The 13,691-nt window shown below is 35.1% G+C and overlaps 2 protein-coding genes across 3 annotated transcripts; one reads left to right on the forward strand and one right to left on the reverse strand.

The window, feature by feature from the left end:
* The first annotated feature begins 623 nt into the window (after window positions 1–623).
* Window positions 624–3,819, forward strand: LOC102631314 (ABC transporter G family member STR-like). The gene is made up of 4 exons (XM_006490740.4): window positions 624–1,113; window positions 1,249–1,428; window positions 1,519–1,787; window positions 1,944–3,819. The coding sequence occupies exons 1-4, from the start codon at window positions 742–744 to the stop codon at window positions 3,583–3,585; spliced, it is 2,463 nt and encodes an 820-aa protein (XP_006490803.1). The 5' UTR covers window positions 624–741; the 3' UTR covers window positions 3,586–3,819.
* Window positions 3,820–4,383: 564 nt separating this feature from the next.
* Window positions 4,384–12,701, reverse strand: TDX (tetratricopeptide domain-containing thioredoxin). Of its 2 annotated transcripts, none has more exons than NM_001288941.1 (9): window positions 12,525–12,544; window positions 10,537–10,695; window positions 10,324–10,411; window positions 10,172–10,252; window positions 10,022–10,086; window positions 9,787–9,927; window positions 9,606–9,719; window positions 9,211–9,241; window positions 4,384–4,856 (listed from the first exon to the last, which is right to left on the reverse strand). In NM_001288941.1, the coding sequence occupies exons 2-9, from the start codon at window positions 10,669–10,671 to the stop codon at window positions 4,525–4,527; spliced, it is 987 nt and encodes a 328-aa protein (NP_001275870.1). In that variant the 5' UTR covers window positions 10,672–10,695; window positions 12,525–12,544; the 3' UTR covers window positions 4,384–4,524. The 2 variants fall into 2 exon arrangements, with proteins under 2 accessions (NP_001275870.1, XP_052291644.1); XM_052435684.1 differs by having other exon boundaries at window positions 4,387–4,856; window positions 10,172–10,258; window positions 10,330–10,411; window positions 12,525–12,701.
* Window positions 12,702–13,691: the final 990 nt, after the last annotated feature.

The following is a 13,691-nucleotide window of genomic DNA, read 5'->3' on the forward strand; positions in this document are numbered from 1 at the left end:
AAGGAATTCTTTTTACAAAATTACTCAAACAACTGAAATTTCCATCCCTTGAAGAAGTGTAACAACTGCAACAGACGCTTAGCCAAATCCAATTAAAGAATCCAATGAAATTTTCCTTTCACTTTGAGTAAAGAAGAAAAACTTGTAAAAGACACATTCTTCTCATCCACATCTTCATATTTCAACAACAACATTTAAAATAAAGGTCTAACAAGTCCTTTTACTCAAATGATTGACAATCCCATCAAAGTTAACATCAAAATTTACTAATTAGGGTGTGCCATGAGAGTTGTTGGAAGATTAGGTGCGCACCAAAATTTGTTGAAAGATGTGGTGCTTGGCGAAAAATAACCCAGTGCAACACATACATATATTGGCGATGAACGTAGACGAGGAGTGTCAGAAGGAGAGCGACGTCGGGTTTCCATTGGAATTGACATTATACACAAACTAGTATATAATTTAAAGTTAGTAAGCATAATACAACGCAAAGTAGTAGTATTTGACGTAAAATTACAAACATAACAATGCAACAATCTTCGGCATTAACAAAGCAAATTAACGACAAGTCCAAAGTGGACACCTTACACCAATACATAACTTTCCTTTAGTCTTGCCGTCACCGTTTCTTTAACTTTAATTTTCCTCTTATATTTCTCCCAAAAAAAGAAGAAAGAAAAGAACAGAACATCTTCCTCTTATAATCCTAGGTGGTCGCCGATCATAGTAATCACGATCACAATGGCAAATTTGGGCCGGATGGACACTAGCAAAACTCTTGAGAGTCTACTTGACATGGACAAGTCACTAGCTGCAAAAAATAATAATAATAAAGATGCGGTGGTAGCAGCAGCAGGGCTGAAAATGATTCCAGGCCACGGACTTGAGTTCAAAAACCTGTCATACAGTATCATGAAAAAGCAGAAGAAAGACGGCGTCTGGATCACCAAAGAAGCTTATCTTCTCCATGATATTTCTGGGCAGGCTATTAGGGGTGAAATCATGGCTATCATGGGGCCTAGTGGTGCTGGTAAATCCACCTTTCTTGATGCATTAGCTGGTCGAATTGCGCAAGGAAGTCTTGAAGGCTCTGTTAGAATTGATGGAAAGCCAGTAAGATCATCCACATGTTCACATCATTGTCATTTTGTCTCAAACTTTAACAAAAACTAGATTACCACTCTTATCCATTTAAATATATATTTGAATCTACGTACTTTTAATTTGTGTTCAATAATGTGCGCACAGGTGACCACAAGTTACATGAAGATGGTGTCTTCATATGTGATGCAAGACGACCAGCTATTTCCTATGCTCACAGTTTTTGAAACCTTCATGTTTGCAGCTGAGGTTAGGCTTCCTCCTTCCATTTCCAGGGATGAGAAGAAAAAAAGGGTCTATGAGCTGCTTGATCAACTGGGTTTACGGGTAATTGATCAACCATATGCATAGCTATAGTGATTTATGCATGCTGTATCTTTGTGCTTGTGTGTGTATAAATATATGTTTCTACCGTAGAGTGCAACACATACATACATCGGCAATGAAGGTAGAAGAGGAGTGTCTGGAGGAGAGCGACGTCGGGTTTCCATTGGAATTGACATTATACATAAACCGTCGCTGTTGTTCCTTGATGAACCCACTTCAGGTCTTGATTCTACAAGCGCTTACAGTGTAGTAGAAAAGGTCAAGGACATTGCTCGAACTGGCAGCATCGTTCTCATGACTATCCACCAGCCTTCTTACAGAATTCAAATGCTCCTGGATCGCATCATAGTTCTAGCAAGGTAATTAATTAATTATTGAATTTCTGAACGAAAAAAATTAAAAATTAAAAATTGATGCATGTAGTATGTATGATTCTATATATAATATTGTCAAGTAGTGTCAATTAATTAATACGGTGATGATATTATTTTTTCGGTGTCAAAATGGGTTAACAGAGGTAGACTGGTGTATATGGGAAGCCCAGTTGCTCTTCCTGCACACCTCGCTGGTTTTGGAAGGTCAGTTCCTGATGGTGAGAACAGCCTGGAGTATCTACTCGATGTTATCAAAGAATACGATGAGTCAACTGTTGGACTCGGACCACTTGTGTTGTATCAGCGTGATGGAACCAAACCTGATCAAGCAGCAAGGACCCCTTTCCCCAAAATACCAAGGACCCCTGCATCCAGATCCAAGCATGCCATCAGCCTGCGGAGCCAAGCATTCTCATTCTCTACAGGAAACATGACTCCTGGAGCAAACTCTACTCAATTTGATTACTATGATGACGATGACGATGACGATGAGGAGTTTGACAAATCCCTGGAACGAAAGACGGCTGCAACGCCAATCATCAATATGCAGAGCGGTGCCTATAACAATCGGTTGGCTTCTCAATTTTACAAAGATTTCTCAGTCTGGCTGTATCATGGTGTTGTGGGAACTCCTCGTCGCCGACCGTCATGGACTCCTGCGAGAACTCCAGGACGAACACCAGCAAAAACACCAATATCTGGAGCTAGAAGTTTCGTCTCGGGTGAATACTATTCAACTCCTCAACAAAATCCTTCCCGCCTAAAGACTCCAGTTGTTTTTAGCACATCAACAGATCCATATGCTCCTTCTTATGAACAAGAGTTAGAAGATATGGAAGAAAAAGTCCTAGATGAACCAGACCACGGTCCCAAATTTGCAAACCCATGGCTCCGGGAGGTTGCTGTTCTCTCATGGCGCACAGCACTGAATGTTATTCGTACTCCTGAGCTATTTCTCTCGCGTGAAATTGTTTTCGCAGTGATGGCACTCATTCTATCCTCACTATTCAAGAACTTGAGCCACCATGACTTCAAAACCATTAACCGGCTTCTCAATTTCTACATCTTTGCAGTGTGCCTTGTTTTCTTCTCTTCCAACGATGCTGTCCCAACCTTCATCCAAGAAAGATTCATCTTTATTAGAGAAACATCCCACAATGCTTATCGTGCTTCATCTTATGTCGTCTCCTCCCTGTTAGTTTATCTGCCATTCTTTGGCATCCAAGGGTTAACATTTGCTGCGATAACCAAACTTCTGCTTAAACTTCATAGCAGTCTTTTGAACTTCTGGATGATACTTTTTGCATCACTCATAACTACAAATGCTTATGTGATGCTTGTTAGTGCACTTGTGCCCAGTTACATCGCGGGGTATGCTGTTGTGATTGCCACAACTGCTCTTTTCTTCCTCACTTGCGGATTTTTCTTGAAGCGAGGTCACATACCTCCTTACTGGAGATGGCTACATTACATTTCTGCAATCAAATATCCGTTTGAGGCATTGCTTACCAACGAGTTCAAAGGCAAAGAATGCTATAATGGAGCTCCAGGGGATCTTTCACCGGGACCTTTGGGAGAAGTTAAGTTGAGCAAATTGCATAACACAACTGCAGCACTCCTAAGACCAGATTGCACTTTGATTGGAGAAGATATCGTATATTCGATGGATATTCAGATCGAGAACATTTGGTTTGACATCCTTATCTTGCTAGCTTGGGGGGTTCTCTACAGGCTCTTCTTCTACCTTGTTTTGAGATTCTATTCCAAGAACGTCAGAAAATGACCGTCATCATTGCTCCATTATCACATCAATCTCAACTCCTTTGCTCCATTTCATGTTCCTGTTTCAGATTTTAGCCAATACATAATATTGCCATGCGATATTTTTTATTTTTCATTTCTCCTTTTGCTTTGTTTGACTATCTGCAAATAAAGAATATTATTATGAGCTGTAACGGAATCTAGGAAGCTGGATAGCAATGCTGTTTGGTATACATGGATTATTATTTTGTCTTGAGTCCATAATTTTCACACACACACAAGAGAATCATTGGATTTCACCCTATTCTTCTGAAACGAGGCTCAAACCCAAAAACATAACTTTTAGGAAGGACTATTTTTTTATCACTTGAACAAGGCCTTCGCCTCAATAAGATGAAATAGACGTTTACAAGGACTGGGACCGAAGCATATACTTTTTCTGTTACTGGCACTTTAGAAAGATTGGAACAGAACCAAAGTGCGTCCTGCTTATGAATAATTAAAGTATTTCGGCGTTGCGGGAGTCTGTAACATTTGCTCAAACTCAACTACAATGTAATAAGTTGGCCGCTAGATAAAACGTTTTGAAAACAGACTTACCTACATCATGTACTTTGGTCCAATCCTATGTCTGTGTAAGAAGCAGGTGGGATATAACAAAGCACGCCCTACGTGTGCAAACTGGACCAGGTTAAGGTACATAATAGTGCTACACTGCTTCATCTTAAGAGACCTAGTTGTAATACCATGATGTCTGAGAAGATAGATGACATACTAAAGCATAACGACCAGAATTCTTTAACTCGGTAAACATAGCAAAGAATTGAAGATAAATTTTGGAGCAAGTTATTTTTATTCAAATACTGAAATTTTATCAGACATTATTTGCTTGGCAAACAAATGGGTAGGAAAGGCTTGCAAGCAGAGATTACTCTAAAGTTCTCATTATTCAGGAGTGGTTTTACTGGCCAGCATGTTGTGCAATCTTCCTTTCAAGTGCACTTTTATCAGCCCCGACAACCTTGTCAACTTCCTTACCATTCTTTATGAAGAAAAAGGTGGGAACAGAACCAATATTCCAGCGTGTAGCTACATCTCTTGCCTCATCTATGTCAACTTTCAAGAAAACAACCTTCGTGTATTTTGAGGCTAAGTTTGTAAAAAGAGGAGAAATGAAACGGCAGGGCCCGCACCATGTTGCAGTAAAGTACAGAATCACCAGGCGCAATGCTCTAGTAGCAGCATTCAACTTAGTTTCAAATTCACTAGCTGAGTGAATACCCATTACTTGCCCTGTGGATCACCAAAAATGTAACAAGATACACAACAGGGAAATCATCATAGGAACACCATGAATATACCTATCTACTTTAGACATCAATAGCTCTAAAATGGAGAGATTAAGAGATTATTAAACAAATAAAAGCCTGAGAAGATTAATAGTAAAAATCCAAACATTAGAAGGCCTGGAATCCTCAGTCTGTTCCAACATAACAAAGGTCAGAAACATTGACAGCTCTTCTAAGGAGAACTTGTGAAAAATTTGAACTGCCCCAGAAAAAAATAACCACAAGAACAAATGATTATGGACAAGAGAAAGACAAAAAAAAATGATTGTTGAAAACAAAAGTAACAGTAGTAGAGAAATTTCTAACAAGTAAAATTTGTAGGAAGATTTAATATCTGACAAGTAAGACAATTGTGAGAAGCTCAAAGGTTATTGATAATAAATTAACACCAATAATTAACAAATATGTTGTTACAAAATCAGAAAAGCAGAATCCAGCATTTTAAACAGCAACCTTTCATTGCTTAGGAGCTACAACTAAAATGAATAAAAATACGAAGAAAGAAAGTAGAAGCAGCGGAAACCGGCAAGACTCAAACAAATTAACAGAAAAAGTTTCTGCAAGGAAAAGAGAAACAACTGAGCAATTGGAGGAATATCATTGCTATCTTTTAGAAATTTTGTGCTGGAATTTGGTGTAATGAGTTCAGAATTGAAGAGCTATTGTAATCCCTCCTGATTGATCGTTTTATCATTTTTACTCCAGAGATGTTATAAAACATAAAAGAGCATCCAAGGACAGAAGAGGAAGCTCTCTGCCATTTCTAGTGATTTTAGCATCTAGCATATACACTCTCAAGTTTCCAACATAATTAGGCGCCAGCCTGATATAGCAGAAGTAAACTGAGAAAGGGTGATAGAAAACAATACTGTGTTTAGTCAAAGAATGACCAAAATACTGTAGATGAGCACTAATATAGCCAGTTAAATTTCAAATCCACATAATACCTAGAAACAACAGATGTTCAAAACTTGCACTGATTTTGAAAACTGCAAACTTTTATAACACAAATCTGTCTCAAAGGGCTACTAAGGACCAATATTTATACTATCTATAGCTTATTATAGTAAGATTAGAAACAATTTTAGTAAGACTCGTACCTAAATTAGAAACACAATTCAAATAGGAATTTCTAAATAATAAAAGTGTCATAAGGAACAAAATTAAAATAAATAGAAATAAAACAAAATATTTCTAAAACTAATTAACTTTACTTCGACTAGAAATTTTTTATCTCCATCACAGCTATAAGTAACTCATATTGCAAAACTACAACTTGTCAACCAATTCCTTTAGAAGGCCCTACTGCTATCTCTGGAAACGCATATATCTCTAAGAAGTGACACATCATGTGAACCTCTATCGTCTTCATTAATTGATTGAAACCTTCATTTACTTCCCTGTGTCAAGAAATGTATTAACAATACAATTCCCTTATCATCAGTTGTTAGGCTGTATTACTGCAATCGCTAATGACATATAAAACTCATTTCTAAATGTTTTAAAGACATGAGTTGTGCTTTGTTTTGTATAAAAGTTGGGACATGTACAAACCCAAAAAATTAAAACAAAAAACAAAAGTTCCTTAGTGCACAAATACACCTTTGATACCAAGTTTATTATCAAATATATACTGGCGAAAACCTTTTACATTGCATGAATCTTAACACTTAAACAAACAAAAGAAAACATCATTTAAATTTCCTGTTCAAGTTCAAACAACAGGTTGGTTGGGCCTAGAGGCAGGGGCAGGAATGGGAGGTGGAAGTGGGTCATTTTGTTTCAACAATAAACAAATATGATATCATTCTTCTAGAAAATATATCAGTAATAGCTTTAAATGTCATCACCCTTGTTTTACACTACTGGCAATCATTAATTAGACTCTTTGGATCTAATCAGTGGCGAAATCAAGACTACAGATGCGTAAAATAATTTTCAAATTCTTATGAAGAGTTAATACTCGGAAAAATAACTATAACAAAAATATTCAATTTTAATCAATAGGTTTAACAAACAATTAAAAATTAAAAAAAAATGAAGTAACCATATTGTTTTATGTAGTTTTTCTTTCAGTAATAAAACCCATCAACTGTGGACAGACATTCAGGTAAATCAAATAAAACAAGTCTTTAACATATGCTTTTATTCTATTCTTGTTAAATCAGATTTAGAAGTGATACACTTCAATAGATTCTAAGAACAAACTCATACTATACAAATCAATAGAAAAACACCAAAAAAGTTTATACCCTAGCATTACTATAACATTTTGAAAGAGTTTGAAGGACCCAAAACAGGTATTCTTCTGTTTTAGTATGGAACAGAATACACAGAAGTTCTAGAGAATTCAACCCGTGGTCCCAATCAAATGCTTAGATTTTTCCTAATCGAACAGAGAAGAAAAGATGAAAATTAGATAGAATTGACAATTAAACAATTATAAAAAATATAAATGCAAGCAACAGAAAATTTGGATAAGTTTCAATAACGTTTTTTATTCTTTAGATGCAAAATCTAATACACAACTTGATAAAAACGAGGGTTGGACAGAAACCAAACTGGAACCGAAAAATTAGTGGTTCAGTTCGTTTTTTTCGGTTTTAGGTTGGTATTTTTTCTTAGAAAAAAAACCAAATAGTTTGGTTCAGTGTAAAACTGAATATTCGGTTTTCCGTTCTAAATTTTAAATCTGCAAACCGAACCTAGAAACCGAATAAACTGATTTTAAATTAAAGAAATGCCATGTGGCATTATTTGACAGGTGAAACATTATTATTATTATACATATGCATACACCATAACATTAGTGTGTGTGTGTGTGTCCATCTCTCTCTCTCTCTCTCTCTATATATATATATACATATTGATATAGATATTATTAACTCAAACCTAGCCCTGAATGCAAACCCTTCATTTCTCATTTTTTCACCCAAACTGTAAGTCCCAAGTCCAATCCTTACACCCTCACAAAAGAAATCACCAACCGTAGCACCCAAAATCAAAATCCTCACTAATCACCTTCTCTAATACAAACCCTTGTCCCCAAAATCAAACCTGTCTCTCACAAATCTCATTCCCAAAAGTTTAACCCACCAACCATTATTCCTCATCCAACTGAACTTCCCGTCCACCACTGCTTCATGAATTCATCATCTGCCTTTCACCTTTTGCAAATTTTATTTTTTGCTTGCTTTCTTTTTTTTTTTGGGGGGGGGGTGTCAGTGGGTTTTGTGTTGTTTACTAGTATTAAAAAAAAACTGTAATGTATTTTTTTTTAATGTTTATTATGTTTAGATTCTATTTTGAATTAATAATTTAAAATATTCTTCGGTAGCTGATTTTTGTTGTTTTTGACCTACTATAACAAAGATCATAGAAAGAATATGATGAAATCTGCAAAAAAATAAGATTGTTGTAGCAATTTTTTTAATAAGGTCCAAATTGTAAAAACAAACCAGAACCGAATCCAACATTTCCAGTTTGGTAACGGTTCAGTACTTTTTTTTATTTGGTTTTTCCAGTTAATTTAGAATCAATACCGATCCGAACGAAATTTTCGGTTTGTCCGAATCCGAACCAACCCGACGCCCACCTATAATAAAAATGCTCACAAAAAGGAGAAAGGAAGAGAGAATAATAAAGAAGAGACAAAAAGAGGTTTCTTGTCTCACCATCTCCTCAATTAAAAATTGAGCGGGGGAAAAAATGAACACAACGAAAAAGAAAAATTCTTCCATCTTATTAATTGCAAGTTTTTTTAAAAAAAAATAAAAACTGGGAGAAAAAGTTTAAAACATAAATAACAACCTGTGGCAAAGCGCAAATCAAAAGAGAGATTGAGCATTAACAACCCAGTCAAAACATGGTTCTGTTTTATAGTATATGCAGCAACACATAAGTAAAAGAAACTATCAGAAGATCTCAACTCCGATTTCAATATAAAGTCTATTAGTAACTTATTAACCACAAGCGCAATATATGAACAAGTTTCTCACTGGTAGTAAGATAGGTGATAAGTGTTGTAATCAATTGGATGAGTGAAAGCCAGACCCGCCAGACCCCAATGTTAGATATGTATCTTTTTATCAAGAGGAATAATCAAGCAATCATAATTCATTCTTACGATACTGTTGAAAACAAGCATGCATCAACGAGCCTTAAAGAGGCAAGCCGCCCTTTTCAAGAATTTAAACCACCCTCAAATTATCAAAAATATTCTCTCTTAGATCAGCTTAGTCATCGGTTAGCACCCACTATATTACAAAAACAAAGTGAAAAGAAATCAGAAGCCATACCATCCCTTAAACCAGACAAAGCTTCTCGATCCTGCATGAGATTGAAATAATTATAAGCATCAAAATTGATGTTTTTATTCTCCAACAACATGAAATTGTATAGTGGTGCAATCATATCAGGACAGTAAGTAACTATCGAATAGCTGAATATCCACTTTAAGACCACAGACAACGACAGAATTTCAGTATCCCAAAAGATCAAAACCTTTGCACTGACTTAGAAAAGCAATGAGTAACAGTACCAGTTAACATATCTGAATCTTATTTTTGGAAGAATGTTCGCTCTACTTACATGCAATGATGCTGCTTATAACAACATCTATGGATAAAATAAGATAGGATAAAAGTTTATTGATTCAAAACAGTAATAAGATGATTGTGTTCGCTCTACTTACGGCTCCAGCTTGTTTTCTTTGCCTCTCACGTTCAAAATTTTTTAGCTCCCTTTCTTTACGCAGCCGTTCATATTTTCTTCGATGTTCTTGAATTCTACGAGCATTAGGTTCAACCTGGAAAACCATATGCACTATTTAGAAACCGTCTGTAAAGCAAGTACCATCTCAGATGGCATATCACCTTCTTGAGTGCCATGCCAATCTCCTCATCGTAGTCTAACTTTGATGCCACATGCAAATCATTTGCAGCTTCTTCCCACTGGCCCAACCTGGCCCTTGCCATCCCACGTATTTTATATCCTTTTGCTGAGTCAGGGTTAGTCTATAACATTAAATGTAGAAAATTAGGTTGCTAATAGCAGATTGACACTTCATGTACAGTCCGCAGAAGCACAGATGAAGGAACAGGCACCCACCTCTAAAGCTACATAAGCATCGCGGATTGCAGCATTAGGTTTGTTTAGTTTAACATAGACACCAGCTGAAAATGAAAATGTTAGCTTACTATCAAAACAAAGACAAGATAGCACAAATTTGATTCATTTTACATTACAGATATATAATACCTCGAGCTGCATAAAGTATTGCTGAAGTAGGATTCAACATTATGGCTTCTGTTAGTTGTCCTATGGCATCCTCCAACTTGCCTAAAAGTAGAAGTTTGTTAAAAGGGGAAGACATATTAACAATTAAAAATAATACTAAGACAATTTCATGCCTTCAGAGATCAAATCTACTGCTTTTAGTTTTGTCATATTTGCTGCATCACGCATTTCTTCTGTAACTTCAACTGACGGGTCTCCCATCTGCATTGACAGACAAATGGTAGATATATTATTTCATACAGGAGCCTGCTCCAGGTCTTTGTGCCAATCCAACAAACTATGGAAGCCTTTACCCTAAACTCCAAGCTACTCTTTTTTAAACCCACCTTTTGTGAAGGATCATTGTCGGGCTCCATAACATCAGTATTATCCAACTCAATATCAGACTCCACAATGTCGTCATCATCTTCAGTTGATAAATTGGACTTCATTGCTTCAAAATGCTTAACAGAGTCGGACATGTCAACACCACTTTTATCCTCTTTCTGTTATTAGAATAACGTCATAAGAACTAGCAAAGGGAAGAGCCTAGATCAAAAACCTTTTGGGAAAACGGAGTGGCCCAGATTCAAATGGATCTGTTTGAGACGCCACCAGAAATGGTTTTACGATCTTACTATTAAGATGCAAGTCAGGTACCCCAAGAGGATCAATTAATTATTTAAACAGCGAGCACTCAATGCCAAGCTACCACTTATAATACAGCCCATCATGGAGATAAAAGAAACACAAATTTACCCCATCAAAAAAAGTTAATGAAATATTTACTATTTATAGATTTATGCATGATGGGGTCATTTTCATATGTGATCTTTTAAACTGTTCGACTCACAAGTGCGCGTTACAGATGGAATAATCTAATCAAGTTTCCAATTGTCTAGGCCTTTATTTGATCTTCAGTTTATTTAGTTAATCTCCATCGACTGATAGGCCTAATTCTCCATGTGTCTTTGATTTAGATAAGTAGAAATCAAGAACGTAAATAAAATCAAGAATGTAAATATGAGTATGTAAATTTAGAATCACTAGATTTGGCTAGTGAAATAGATTCATACTTGGTTTATCATTGTAGACATAGATGCCTAGCTTTTTTCTTTTCTCCCTCTCCCTCTCCCTCTCTCTCCCCCATCTTACCCTTTTGCAATTTTTTTATTTCATTTTTTTCCTTGATCATTCTGTCCTTACTGCTAAACTTCAAATTCCTTGCAAAACCCCAATCAAATTTTGAGCTCTAATCCCTTCTTCCCTTCTTCACATTTAGATGTTGAGATCCTAGCTTCACTACAAAAGCCATAAAAATAAATTTATAAACTAAAAGTTAAGTATGCCTTTGAATCCCTTATTCTTGCCAAGAATCTTAATAACAAGCTCCAAATTCAAATCAATCTTAAAAAGAATGCGTTGAAAATTGGAGAATGCTTTGCAACAGCAAGCAATACAAAAAGATACTGGAAAAGCATTTCAGAATTTTCTTTTTTTTTTTTGGGAGGGGGGCGGGTGTGTTCCAACCTCAGCGTAGGACAAGTCATCATTAATGTAATATATGACATGCCATGATCCCCTACCATTATGACTTTTATATATGTATATGTACATATTGATAGCAGCTTGATATGCCTATCCACATGATAATTCTAATACTAGTAGAGAATTAGAATCTCCTAACAACATTTAAATTAGAACCACAATATCTCAGCCACATCTTGAAGGTAGCAATTCCCAGCATACACTAAAAGATAATTTTTTCTGCAAAAGCTTGTTGAACAGATCAAAAGATTATTTGCACAATCCCATAAACGATAGAGTTAAAGCTATAGTCAAAAGGGACCAATTTTCTTATCACATCAACCAAGCTTCGACATCTCAAAATACACAAAAATATAAAATAAAATAAAAATAAAAGATCAAAACTTTTGATGCTTTAACAGCAAAAACTTCACCACCCCATCTGAGAACAAGAATACAAGCAAAAAGAAAAGGATTGTGGCTCTTATTCTATGAATAAAATTTTTAATAATTTCCTATTAAAAAATAAAAACAAAAAAGTAAAAAATAAGTTTGAATAATTTTCTTAAGCCTTGCATCAACAGAAACTAAATCCCCTCCTCGCTAAAGTTAGCAGAGTTCGGACCTTATACCTCTTGTACCAGAACAAGAGATTTTACCAGTTAAACCAACTAGCAAAAGTTGAAACTATATTGCAGCATATTCAAATACAAAATTGCAATAAATATATTAGATAAAGGAAAACAGAAAAAAAAATTCAGAAGAACAAACAATTGAAACGAAAATTAAACATAGAAGTAAGAAATACCTATGAAGATAGGACTTGAAAAAAGGTATTGATTTTGATTTGCAGTAGGGTTGATCAAGAGCTTTATCTCTGCTATATATTTTTATGGAACTGCGTAGAAGGTGCAAGTTAGACAAGCAGGAACAGCAGGTGGCCCACGTTGTTGAATCCAATTCTCCATCTTTGCACTTTTCGCCAAGTACAAAACTCAAAAATAAAGGCCCCATCTCCTTATAATAATTACGACTAGGGATGGTAATTGTACCCATAAATTTATAAATTCGTTCAAATTTATCCGTTAAAATTCATTTATTGTGGGTAATTTTATTTATTATGGGCGGATTTAGTATTATAAGTTAAAACACGTAGGTGGATGTGGGTGGGTTTGGTATTAACCTTATATCTAGTGGATATCTGCGTGGATATCCACCCGTAATATTTTTTTCAAATATTTTTAATTTAATTTTAATCTAAAAATGTATAAAGAAAATAATGTAATTATTTAAATTACCAAATAGCCAAAGGCCCAAAATTATGTATGTGTGTACGTGGCTCTTCTCTCATTCTACAATCATGACCTAAAGAAAACTAAAGGTTTTTCCCTTTGACTTCGCCGCACACCCATCTAACCATCTTTCATCTTTGTCTTCATTTAATCATTCTTTTAGCCATGAGCTTGTGACAGTGAGTCAGTGCCCTACTCTCAACTTAATTCATGGATTATTATATATCTATTATAATTTTATATGTATTATTTTTCTTTAACTTAATACATGAATTATTTTATTATTATAATTTTTCCTTCAAATTAGTATTTGAAAATATTAATTTTAATTATTATTGTAGACATCGTGTTGGATGGGTGCTTATGGTGGTGAATGAAATGAATATCTTCTCTTGGAACTTGTTTTAAATGATAATATGAAATATAATTATTATTTTTAGATAGTAGTTTGTATTTTTTTTAAAATAGATTTGTGTAATTTATACTTAAATTTGAGAATTTGTGTTGGATTGATATTGAAATTTTACTTTTTTCATTTATATTGTTTAAATATAAAATTGAGTTTGTTATAGGGAATTTGAGGTTATTATTATAAATTTATATATTAAATATTTGTGATTTTAAATACGAAAACCCATAAAAAATCCGCCGGGTACCATTGCGGGTTTGGTAATTGTCAAAAC

The sequence above is a fragment of the Citrus sinensis genome, chromosome 1, assembly GCF_022201045.2.
Source record: "Citrus sinensis cultivar Valencia sweet orange chromosome 1, DVS_A1.0, whole genome shotgun sequence".
Taxonomy (NCBI): domain Eukaryota; kingdom Viridiplantae; phylum Streptophyta; class Magnoliopsida; order Sapindales; family Rutaceae; genus Citrus; species Citrus sinensis.

Excerpts from the sequence above, each read along its gene's own strand:
- LOC102631314 (XM_006490740.4), top strand. The coding sequence starts at position 742 with ATGGCAAATTTGGGCCGGATGGACACTAGCAAAACTCTTGAGAGTCTA. Across the intron at positions 1,429-1,518 it reads TTGATCAACTGGGTTTACGG|AGTGCAACACATACATACAT; the intron begins GTAATTGATCAA and ends TTTCTACCGTAG. Across the intron at positions 1,788-1,943 it reads CGCATCATAGTTCTAGCAAG|AGGTAGACTGGTGTATATGG; the intron begins GTAATTAATTAA and ends ATGGGTTAACAG.
- TDX (NM_001288941.1), bottom strand. The coding sequence starts at position 10,671 with ATGTCCGACTCTGTTAAGCATTTTGAAGCAATGAAGTCCAATTTATCA. Across the intron at positions 10,412-10,536 it reads ACAATGATCCTTCACAAAAG|ATGGGAGACCCGTCAGTTGA; the intron begins GTGGGTTTAAAA and ends CTGTCAATGCAG. Across the intron at positions 10,087-10,171 it reads AATACTTTATGCAGCTCGAG|CTGGTGTCTATGTTAAACTA; the intron begins GTATTATATATC and ends TTTCATTTTCAG.